Source organism: Chlamydotis macqueenii, chromosome 13 (assembly GCF_036417535.1).
Source record: "Chlamydotis macqueenii isolate bChlMac1 chromosome 13, bChlMac1.mat, whole genome shotgun sequence".
Lineage (NCBI taxonomy): Eukaryota > Metazoa > Chordata > Aves > Otidiformes > Otididae > Chlamydotis > Chlamydotis macqueenii.
The window spans coordinates 4,184,857-4,197,778 of NC_141568.1; the positions used below are offsets into that span (position 1 = coordinate 4,184,857).

General features: G+C 39.0%; 1 protein-coding gene across 1 annotated transcript in view; it reads right to left on the reverse strand.

The window, feature by feature from the left end:
- Positions 1–2,890: 2,890 nt before the first annotated feature.
- Positions 2,891–12,922, reverse strand: part of CDH13 (cadherin 13) — a 476,767-nt gene continuing 466,735 nt past the window's right edge. The window contains exon 14 of the mRNA XM_086757908.1: positions 2,891–8,646. Coding sequence (XP_086614034.1) covers positions 8,639–8,646 — 8 coding nt within the window. The 3' untranslated portion in view covers positions 2,891–8,638. The remainder of the gene's footprint in view (positions 8,647–12,922) is intronic.

Here is a 12,922-nt window from a genome sequence, read left to right on the forward strand (position 1 = left end):
TTGTTCTCAAGTGGCTGCTGGCATGAATCAGGATAAAAGGTGTGAAAACAACAGATACATTTGTAAAAGCTAAAATTTTAAATACCTGTTAGTGACATGAAGATTTAATCCAGTCCATAAGCACTGTCTACTTATGCTTCATTATCCTTCTGTTAAAAACATACATGGTCAGTTAGAAAAGACAACACTGTGAGAGTTTTGGTTTGGTGTGTTTTTTTTTTTTTTTTAAATGTATCACAAAAAGCTGTTTATGAATATCCCCCTTTGCAAATCAATTACTCCAGTATTGTAACTAACTGTATTGCAGAACACTGTTTGCAAGCAATGCATTAATTTTAAGTAAGTGTCAAGCTATATTTTACATTCTGATTTTTCAACATGCCTTGCAGTAAACAAGTCGTGTAAACACTTTTTTCTTTTCTTGTTTTGGACAGTCATGAAAAGTACATCCAGCCACTGCAATGATGGTGAGTATCCCACAATTGCATATGGAAACAGTAAGCTGCAAACTGAGTCATAAGTAATAAAATAATGTGGGAGGGACAGGGAGAGGCTTTTTGGCAGAGCCTGTTGCAATAGGATGAGGGGGAATGGTTTTAAAGTAGCGGGAGTTAGATTCAAACTGGATATAAGGAAAAGTCTTTTACAAGAGGGTGGTGGAACACTGGAACAGGTTGCCCAGAGAGGTGGTGGATGCCCCATCCCTGGAAACATTCCAGGCCAGAACGGACGGGGCCCTGAGCAACCTGATCTGGTTGGAGATGTCCCTGCTTCTTGCAGGGGAGTTGGACTGGGTGGGCTTTAAAGGTCCCTTCCAGCCCAAACCATTCTGGGATTCTATGATGTTGAAGTGTACTGGGCTACAGTAACTTACTTGCAGTTGTAACCACAGGAAGAGCGAAGGTCATCGGGCACTGAGGTGGATGAGTAGAGTCCGGCCAGAGGCGTGGCAGTTGAGGAAGAGCATCCCAATAGTGTTACAGCAGGAGCAATGACCCTTGCTTTGTTTCTGCAGGTAAGAAGGTTGTACTGAAGGCAGAAGGGCCTGTTCTGAGTTATTATTGCTGGGGAAAAAAAGTAACTGGACTGAACTGTGAAATGTTACCGAGTAACAGTAGAGTGCAATCCAGAATGTGTGGTGTTAGATGAGTCAGAAGAAGGTTGAGAGGGCAATGGAAAACTTCTATCATTCAGTGTTTTTCTATCTCTGTTAAAATTTCCTTGCTTATGATTTAACTTTGTACTATTTCAAACTTCTTTCTCTTTTAAGTTACAAGGCACAGCATTACTTTAGGACAATGATCTCAACTGAGACCAAAGGAGGTGATGCTTTTTTGCTGTGGCTTTCAAGTAATGACCTTTTGCTCAATTACACTGCAAGTTTCACGTGTGCTTTTTCATTCTCGACTTATTACGGACCACATTAAAAAGCCCCCTTTAGATTCAAAGATGGATAAAGCATAGGCAATAAGCAAAAGCTCGAGGTGGGGGCTCTGAAAGCAAGGTGCTGTGGGTTGTACTCAAATGTTTCCTTCAAGTGCTGTGCTGCTTCTGTTCTCACATGTACTAAAAAGCTATTTTCAGGGATATTCTATCTTTATGTGTCTCTGTCACTTTAGATAACTTCCTAGAAGATCTAAAAAAAAAAAAACACAACAACTCGCAGGAATTTCAGAAAACCAACAGGCTCTAGCTTTCTGCTGGAAAAAGAATTCCCTGGTAAAGAGGCAATAATGCCAGAGTGCTATGGTGCAAATTTCCTGCAGCACGTTCATTCTACCTAGCCTTCTGTTTTTGTGGGTTTTTTTTGTTTGTTTGTTTTGTTTTTGTTTTTCTGCCCTGGATTCTGGGCCAGAATTATTATTTTTTTATTTCAGCTAATGCACCCTTCTGCAATGTCTGGGAGCAACTGGCAGCAGGCAAGCACACCCCTCTTGCTTTCCTCTCGTAATTGCAGGTTATGAGAGCGCAGTGAAAAAGGAAAATAGTATCTTACAAACCTGAAGTCCTGCTACTGGGAATGCAGCACGCTGGAGATGTAACGCTTGGCAATGACATCTGCAGTTCCTGGTACAGGAGGGCATTGAGGCAGTGCAAGCTTTTTTTGGGGCAACCTGCCCAGAGCAGTTTGGGTTTGCAGTCCCTAGAGGGCTCAAAATTTTGAGTTAAGAAAGATTTTTCTGAATCAGGACAAGTAGACCACACCTGCATATTCATCTGTGTAGCAATACTTCCACGGGTGTTTAGCACAGGGAGGGAACACATCAGACGTGATGCCAGGCTATGGCAGTACTAGCTGTTAAAAGCCATCTTGTAACCAGCCATCACAGCAGTGACAAAAATAAAAAAAAGCAAGCTTGTAGCATCCCAGGGTGGTCCTTGCTGATTGATATTTGTTCAGCCTATTTCTGCGCTGTTTACAATGTTCACACTGTGTGGCTGCCTGTTCTCTATAAGCTGAACTGAAGGCAGTAGGTGGGGAAGGGAGCTAGGAAAGGCCACCACTTCCAGAAAGGAAGTGCACCAAAAATCCATTAAAGCTCCTGCACGCAGTCCAGCCTAGGGACATCTGACACAGACTGGGCTCAGTGCAACTCTTTGTAATGAAAGTGGGGCTTTAGGGGGCAAATCATTGCTTTTACCTGAATGGATGCTGAATAATCTTCTATTGCTTTCTTGGGCGGTCAAACCTTATTTACCTCTCTCACCTCCAGACCCTCATTCTATAACCATGGCATAGTGATGATGAAGCTGCAATTTATTTCTTTTACTTAGGGCAACGCGGGAGCTTCTGGTGCCTGGTGCAGGCCACTCCAGCCCTGTGGCAGTCTCAAAGTCGTTTTGTAGTCCTCCGTTCCTGCATCAGGAAGGTCTACGCCCAGACAAAAGGTAAAAGCCCATACATCCTTTATTTGAGCATTTCACAAATAAATTACAAGTTTCTTTGCAACCACATCATAAATCAAAACGTTTATTTACACCTCAGAAACAGCAAGCAATTCAGCAACTAGGGCCCAAAGGAACAATTGACTGGAAAAGTAGCTGAATTAAGTATCTTTAAAATCAACAAAATATTTTCCTCCTTGCTTGAACTTTAAAAAAAAAAAAAAAAAGAAAATAATAATAATAAAAAAATCTTGGTGGTAACTTAGAGACAGAGTTTGTTATGGGGTAAATAAGATTTTATAGGAGGGTTCTGTCTGAAATGGCAGTAACAACACAGCTTGTTTGTACTGACCTCACCATCACAGCTCACCAGACACACTCTTGTTCTGCAGTCTCAGGCAGGGCGTGTATGCATGGACATACACATAATCTGCCTTTAGACTCCATTAATTTTAACCCCCAAGTCATCAAATACAATCCTTTGCTGATGCTGAGGAGGAGTGTAATGTTCAAGGAGTGGATGAAACTTTCCCAAATAGCTGTCCCACTGAAAGCACAGCAATGCAGACTTCTGGCTATAAACCCTTCCCATTCCACTACTGGTGACCTGCTGATACATAGTCAACAAAAAAAAAGAGTCAGTAAACAATTATGCATATCTTCAAATGATATAACTAACTGTGTTATGAGGGAACAGCTAAAGGTAGCATAAATACAACATGAGAGCTGGGATAAGCTGGGGTTTTAGCGTGTGGTATTTTTGCCTCTTTTAAGTCAGACTGGTTTGGCATACGTAACCTGTGCTGTCACTTAACTCATGCATTCATCCATAATTCATGGAATTAAACTGTTTATTCCAAGTCCTCATGTTGTATTGGTCTCCCTCCATCTGTATAGGTATAATATATATATTTATATGTGCATGTGTATATCTCTATATATCTACATATATATACACACACATAGCAATTGTGCAACTAGTAACTTTCCACTGAGAGCATATCCATGTCACTTGGACAAATATAAACCAAGGAGCATATCTGGATGTGAGGCAAGAGAACAGTGTGGGCAATGGGTTACGTGGTTTACACAGTAAAATAGTCAGCTATAGCCGCTTTAAATAGAATAGTTGTAATGATGATTACTAGTATACTTTGCATGTTAATTCTAAAGATTATATATCACAGAGTTAATTGAAAGAAAATAATTGCTGTTTTGGTTATTTATCTTTCTGTTAGCACTGGACAGTGTATCTCAGAGTTTCTAGAGATGCAATAAAGGGAAGATAGGATCAGAGTTTTGCCTTAGACTTGGTGTTCTCAAGCTGATGTGACTTTAATATGATTTATCTTCTGTGGTTTTTTTTTTTAATTAAATAGGAGATTATTAAATCCATTCAGAAAGAAACTTAGCATTTACACACAGTGATGTAAAATTGTTTGTGTACAAAGTTCTACTGTGTTTCAAATGGCTGAGTGTATCAGTAGTAATTGAGAAGACAACTGGTAGCTTTCTCAGTATTTCAGACAGGAGGTCTTTCTTTGCAAATTAAAGACCAATCATGTCAAAGTTGTTAATATAACATATGTCTTTCTTTTGGTAGGAATAAAACATTTAAACTAGGGCCCTATAAACTGATTGTAAGTCCATAATTTAATAAATGAGGTTTATATTATAGTGATCCTCCCTAACTTAAATGACTATGCAAGAGACCACAATGAATTATTCGACTACAGGCCATAGCCATTTCAAATAAAGGTTAAACCAAATTATGCTGGGTGCCTTAGAGACATGCTAAAGCGGTCAGTGAAGGAAGTGAGTCACCTGTGGGAGGCATCTAAGCTGTAGGTTTCTCTGTGTGTCACAAAAGACAGAGTTTCAATAATATACAAGCACTCAATGATCCTGTGACAAATATTGCTGCTTTACTGTTCACAGCAGACCAGTAAAAGCAATATATGGGGAGGTTTAGATGAAAAATTTCATTTAAATATGATTAACTGAATCCGAAACAATTCTAGTAGCAGAGTTGCTCTTTGATTTACACCAGTGTAAATGTGATGAGAACAGGGCTCAGAAAGTGTATCAGCCAGTGTTCCACTCTTACCTAATTTTCCTCGATACCCAGTAGGAAATTCAGCTCATTTCCCTTTGTCTTAATCTTCAGACCTACAGCTACTGAACAAAATGTACATTAATAAATGCACATAGGCATATTGCAAAAGCACACACATGAGGTGTACAGACAAGAGTTCAATTAGCAAGTACACCATAAAATGAGACCTTTGTCTTGCTAATAAACCCCTCTCACTGATTGTTATACCCAATTTGTGTTTTAACAGCAGATACACTTTTCAAGTGAAATGATTTTTGCACAGGAAGTTTTGTGCATGTTACTAAATGAAAATCAACAAGTTCACCGCCTTTCTGACTCTAGACAGCATTATATGTCTACAAACATAGAGTGAAATAAATGTTGTAGTGACCAAAATAGCTAGGTAGATATAAGTAAGTGCTATGTTATAAAAAAACAGCAAGCTTGGCCAAACAAATGTTAAACATAATTAACTATTTTTTAAAAAATGACAACCAATTTCGTAACTTCTTAACTTTTTAACTTTTTCAAGATATTGTAGAAAAACTATTAAATTATTGTTGCTCCTTTGTTTCAGGAAACAGGCATCATTTTTTTTGAGCCAGAGCCAACAATCTCATTCAGGTAGGAAAACTCAGATTCTAGTATGGTTCCTCACTTGTACAACACTACAGAAAGTGCCACAATCACTTGTCAAATGGGATTTGTTCTCAGGTACGGAGAGGGAGAAACATTAACATGGCAGCTTCAGCTTCTCTTTGCATGCTTAGGCAGTCCAGTGATTAGCTCCGTCTGAAGCCTAGAGACACATGTAAAGGCTGGGAGGCTTTAATCTAGGTGCAAAAATAAAGTGATAATGGAGAATGAAGCTTTGAGGCATCTTGATTCAGAGTTTCCAGCCATGATACTGACCTCTACATGTCAAAAGGTTGCAGTATTATCCAAGCAGAAAGATCTCTTGTCCTCAAGCATAAAGTGGTAGAAAGTCTTCTCATTGTTAGTGTAGTTCCAGGCAGAAGAGATTTTTTTTTTTTGTTCCTCATTTTGGATGCCCTTGCAATGATCCACCAAATGCTATGTAAGCCTTGGTTTAAACGAGAAAAGGATAGCTTTATCTCGTACTTGATAGAAATGACACCAATGTCAATGGGTGTCTTTCCAGAGGTGGGTTTTGCTGGATAGAGAGTGGAAGAAAGCACGTCGAAAAAGAGTATTTGTGGAGGAGGATATTATAATTTCTCTTATTCGAGACAGAGGTTCTGTAGATCAAAGCACAGAATGTAGTTTATCTTTGGATGCATTTATTAAATATATACGTTCAAAATCCAGTGGTGTTATACATTTGTTGATTTTATTTTCTTTTGAAAAATTTGCCTGAAAACTATTTATATTTTTTAAATGATATGATTATTGATGATAAAGCAGCAGCGTGTGATTATTACAAGGCATGGGCAGAGAAAGAGAACTAGAAGCGTGCCCATGTTGATGTCTGAGATCAGGCACTTTCCCACTTAAATGCCTGCAGCTGCCTGACAGCCCCACTCCTGAAGCCCTTGCTTGCCAGAAGCTCCCACTAACCTCAAAGTACCACTTTGGTAACAGAAACACCTACAGCGTGCTGTGAGAAAAACGAGGTCAGTGGGAGATTTTATTTGGTCAGGACTGCAGGAGTTAAGCTGGAAGAGATAAATAGGTTCCCATCTGAAGGCAGCTTGTATCTTATCAAGAAATCTTAGGAAAGTTCACAACACAAACTAATTTTTCCTCTGTTGCTGTTGTTATTACTCCTTTTGATTAAAAAAAAAAAAAAAGACCTGTTTCATATTTGGTACAATACAGGAAGTCAGAGAAAAGCTATTGTACAGCAATTTTTAACCACCAACACACATTTAATACCTAGTGTAGCATTATGGAAAACTCAATGTACGTTTGGACTTTTTTAGTGCTTCCAAAAAGCTTTGCTATTGAAACAGATACGTGGTGTGGAAGATATGCTCATAATCTCACTGTAGTAAAGACAACATACAGTATGACTCATAAGTACTGTAAAAATGCTAACTAAAAATGCAGCTGCAAAGTTCTATTGCATAAGGAAGCTTTCTTGTTTAAACTTTAAATAAGCAAGTTTATTAAAATATTCTAAGACACTTACCTTACCCTAGTTACTGGCAAGCTCTAATAAAAGCCACAGTCTGTTGCTAGTATACTTTTTTGTGTTTGTTAATTTTATAAAAATTTGGTGTGAGCTTTGATGGATCATTTACAATTTATTAACAAGATGATCATTTTGATACAGTTAGAAGGGTTGTTTTTTTTTTTTTTAAAACCTTACATGCTCACAGAATAAAAAAGGACTCAAATTCATATATAACGAACACCCTTTTTTCCATGTCTGCAAACGAGTGTGGTAAGTTTACACACAAAGAAATGCTCCTGTTACTCTTAACTGGAAACTGCATGTACATGTGTATGTATGTATATATATATATATATATTCAAAACTATATATATATATGCGTGTGAATATATTTATATAATAGGGCATCTGTTTTCCTCCTTGCTCTTACGTATGTAACGGCAGCTGCATAGAGGCTGAGAGAGAGACCAGGGCTTCCGAGAAATGCTTTGATTTTGCTGTTCTAACCAGCTTCTCCTACACAGACAGCTATCTGCTCAGCTGTGGCTGCAGAGCTGGCAAAAGACTGACTTAAATTTTGTAAACTGCCCCGGCAAATAATTATCTGCAGGAACATAAAGGAAGCTGACTTTAGGCCCTTTAAAATCAGGCCCAGCCCTCCCATTGCTGTAAATCGTGACCCATACGGTGCTGGTTGCAGCCGGCTGCTTCCCGCTGAGCTTCCCAGTGCTCCCACTGAAGTGGGGAGGGAAGCGCTGTGCTCCTGCCGGATCGTAAATTCCACTCAGGGCATAAGGAAAGGAGTTCAGATCAGAAACAAGCCAGGGGGACTTGCATTTCTTGTTTGCTGAACCTGAGGTACAAGACGTGACATGACAGAGCCCTGGGCCTACTTGACTTGGTGTCAGCAAAATGGCGGTCACCGTGGTGTGAGTGCAGTAGGCTCTCTCCTGGCCACGCTATAAACAGCAAATACAGTAGGTTTAGCCGTGGTGGAACAGTTACCATTCATCTGTGGCTGTGTTGTTCTGCTTTGTTGCTTGCACATTCCAGATGAATCTTTTATAAAAGCTTAAACCTGTCATATAACTCTTCTCTCTATATAAATATATATATATACATACACTCATACATATACAAATACTAACCCACAGACAAAATATTTTCTGAACAGTTGAATAGCAACAAGTCAACAGATAGAAAAAAATGGAGTCAATCTGTTTTCTGCTCCCCCAAGGTCCAGTTTAGATGTTATGGTCTTTGAACATTCCGAGAAAATTCGCATAAACCTTGCGTCTTGCAAGAGGAATCCGTTAATAAACGGACGTGAGGGTAGAGGCTGTCAAACACCAATGTATAGTCGGACAGATTAAGTGAGGTTGCAAATTAAACTGAATCTGGAGCAACTGAGGCCTAGTAGTGAAGACCAGTAACTGTAAACTGCAATCTTCAGATCTGACGTTTTCTTTTTTCTCGTTGCCATGGCAACTCGGTAGGACAGCTTCGAATGTCAGGAGTTCTTACAGACCTAAATGATGGGAAATGTGTGTGATTATTACTACGCAGATCACAGTCTCTTTTACCTTTTTGTTTTTTTTCCCCAATCAAATTACTGACATTTTTCAGTAATTAAATCTAAATTATCCAGGTTCAGAAGCAATTATTTGTGAAGACAGAAATCTCCAAGAGGAAACCCCAAAATGTCACCTGGGGCATTCAGAGACCTTTGTAGTGCAATTCCAGAAGATGTAGAGCAGAGGTCTGAGCATAAATATTGAGCCAGGACCTGATTCTCCCCGGTTGACACCTTGATCATTTATGCCAGTGCAAGAGTGCAAGTAAAATGCCAGTGAGCCGCTCCCTTGCGTGCATACATGCTGACAAGCAAAGAGCAAACAATGTGTTTTTTTTAAAATTACACGCTTATAGTGCCTTATAATTTGTGAATATACCAGGGAATAAAAGAGCTGGTATATCATATTAATGTTGCTACAGAAATATGTGTCTTATGTGGACTCTCTAACTTTTTTTTTTTTTTTTTAAAGCAAAGTGAAGGTAGCACAACTTGAATGATTTTACCTATTTTAGATCAGCACTTATTTAATAATACAAAGGCAATAAAGAAATTCAGAAAAAAATGAGATTAGGAGCAAATGTAACATTAGTTGTAGCTAATGGGTCACTTTCCATCACTTTCACTTGAACACCAGTAAATTGTAAATATTTAACTTCAGAGTAGAAACATACAAGAATAGTAAGAATAACAGCAAAACACACAGCTAGATTTGATCTGGCTGTTACAGGTGATGGAGCCCTGCTTTTCTGGAGATGGCTGAACAGCTGCCTGCTGATGTGAGGTAATGAATGAATTTTTTATTTCACTTTGCTTGTGTGTGCAGCTTTTGCTTTGCCTATTAAACTGTCTTCGTGTCAACCCATGAATTTTCTCACTTTTGCCTTTCTGATTCTCTTCCCCATGGCACTGAGGGAGCGAGCGGCTGCGTGGTGCTCGACTGCCTGCTGTGGTTAAGCCACAACAATGCATTTGGGGAGTCATGCTCGCTGCCCTAGGAGGAGACAACAGCTGCATCAAAACAGAAAAATGCAAGTTGAACATACGCATCAAAACTCACAAACACTCAGGAATTTTTTTCTAATATATATTGCATTTGTACACTTAAATTGATAGTTTTGTCACAACCACAGAGAAATGCAGCGTAAACAGTAACATAATGGTCATTATTAGATGCTGGCTTGTGCTTTTTGCTCATTTTTAATTATCTGCTTTTATTTTTGGGCAAATCAAGTTTAATATAATTATTGATAAGGCTAATTTCCTTTGTCTGTTTCTTCCTTATCTTGGCATTATTTGAACTGATTTAAATATTAAATTCTTTCAGCTAGAGCTCTGTCCAGATGGGCTATGCAGCAAGACAGGCACCTGGATAGCACACAACAGCCTGCCCTTTCCCCGGCAGCATGACCTCAGTTCTGTTATACACAGGTAAGTAAAGCAAATAGCAAGCGTAAGAATTCGTAGAGGGACTGTGATGGATGGAAGTATCACTGGGATTTCCAAATAAGATAAAATCTGAAATTGCTCGGCATGTGAATATTTAGCATGCTGTTTAAAGAAAGTCTGGATCCTAATTTTGTGGCCAGACCTTTACATATAGGTAATTTGTGACCATGACTTGCCTGAGTTTGGATGTATTTGGATTGGGGATTCCAGCTAGGACTAAATTCTCATAAACAACTTGATCTCTTGGGGTAGTGAAAACCAGAGTTCAGGACTCTGATCTCACAGACCATGTGAAAAATAGCATTTCCATATCACAAAGAAGCTTAGTATCATTAAAGGGCATTTGTTCAATCCTGACTCAAAGGAAATAAAACTAGCTTTTGAATTGGCAAAGCTATTCTGAATCTTTAGGAGATCCCTGCTAAGGACAGGCACTTGTACATGATGAATGAACAGCAGCTGTAGCACTGAATTTCTCTAAAATCCACAGACTGAAACTTCACCAGAGGAATCTGTCAGCACAAAATTTATAAATATCACACAAATTTCAGCATCTAGTGACTGCTTCACCAACAGCTTGTAAATAAAGGACAATGTATGTTGATTTATGTGCAAACCTGAAGAAAAGCGTGTATATTTTACATCATATTGACAGATATAATGAATGTTACTACCTTGTCGTACTTCTTGCCTTTTCTGAGCAAACGATGTATTAAAACTAGTTAGTTCAGCTTTAATTATGAATATGCTTTTTCCTATGCTAGGTTTTCTCTGTTGAAGGCTAGCTTCTCTCTCACAATATAAGGATGCTTTTGATTCTCCCTGTTACCCCACCTGCCTCCTCAGGCACCACCCCATTCCATCTCCCTTTTAATCTCAAAGCTCTACAGTCCCTCTCTAGACTTTCTTTCTACTGAAATTGCTTCTCGACTTCATCCTTTCTGACCTATGAGTTGCCTTCGACCCATTTAATCACACGCCTGGAAATCTGATGTTCCCTTGGCTCCTGTGACTAACTCCTCTTGTCATTTTACTACAATTTCTCTAATCGCTTTTCCAGCATGTCCTCCTGCCTTATTCCCTCCATCCCAGGTTTCTGGGGAAACCTTTTTTTTTCCCCACAGTTTAACTTCTTCTCCTTCTGTGTAACACCATTCATACACATTCAGCAGTCACCTCAGTGCTGACAGTTCAGATATCTTTCTCTGTTTACCTGCTTTTTAATTTAGACTAAAATGTTGACCTCTAGCTCTGGTACCTTTTCGATGTTTAGCTGACAGCTCTGCACAGCTAAAACTGAGCTTTTAAATCTTTCGCTAAAGCACTCCCCTCTAGTTCTTCCTTTGATTGCTCAGGACAGCACTATCATCTTGCCTTGTATTCAAGTCTAAAAGCAGAAACAAACTGGAGAAGGATTTTGTCATGGAATCTCCTTTGTACAGCTGTATATTTAGGTTATGTCTTAATCTAGAGGATTCTTTTTCACACATCGTTTTAAAGGGTTTTTTTCTAGCCATTCAAACAGCTAAATCTCCTCCCCAGTCTCTCATCAGTTAGCAGTTTTGCAACATCTTTTCACAGTCATTGACAAATTCAAGCTACTGTGCTTATATCCTGCCAGTCTTTTGCTGTACAGAGCATTGTCCCAGTCTGCCACTTTGACAAAACCTCTGTTACTATGACTCCTTCATGGCCTCTTCCCTAGTGCACATATTTTCCTGGATTATCTCTAGATGACTTGTTTTTCCTCTCATTCATAGTCATCTTTCATTGACACGTGTTCAAAGAAACCTGTTTGGGCTTTTTTTTCCCAGGCTTTCCCATGTAACAGGAGAAGCTCTCTGCGAGCATCCATAAAATGCTGTCTCCTCAGCACCTGCTTTTGCTGACACAGCTACAAAAATCTTGGCATGGGCAAAGGCTGCCAAGACTGCTGTGAATTCAGCTCAGCCCTTTCACCAGCCTTAACTGACGTTCTGTTAAAAGCATTATCTTATTCCAGACACTGCTTGGTAATGACGGCTTGACCCTTTTTAAAGGTGGATTGCTAAAGGAGTAGTTTTTGGCTTTTAAAATCGGATTCAGCATTCAAAATTATGGGCTGTAAAATTTCAATGGATAATAATCTTTCTTTGGTAGTTCAGTAAGAGTACTCGAGATCAATTCTGTCTTTGTTCTTTCTATTGCACGCAAAGTTGATATAAAAATGGCTTATGTGCCTTCGAGAAGTTAGTCTAACTTTTAGTTTCTGTGGTTAATAGCAAAGTTTATCAGTTACAAATTTACTTTCTAAAAATATTCTGATATAGTCATAGAAGGTGTTATTGGACAAGCATTCTGGCCAGTAACTCCCTTAATACAACATCTACAGAAATCAAGAACAAACTGTGGAGAAAACTGAATTGTGAATGCAACCTGATCTAGTTGGGAGCAATCTCATCTAGTTGGGGATGTCCCTGCTTCTTGCAGGGGGGTTGGACTAGATGGCCTTTGAAAGTCGCTTCCAACTCAAACCATTCTATGATTCTATGAATGTAAGCACATCTACTGCAATCAACAGAACTGCTCTATTATAAATTATGTTGGGACCTGATAAGCATCTGGCCCCTATTTAAAATATCTCTGTTCTCCCAGCTGGATTTTCAATGTTCATTATTGTTTTCTGTATAGGAATTGTAGTTTCCTTAGGTTTTGTTTTCGTTTGTTTTGGTTTTTTTTTTTTTCCTTCTCTGTATTCTCCCCATAAAGGAGGACCAAATAAAAGTTCCAGAAATACACACAC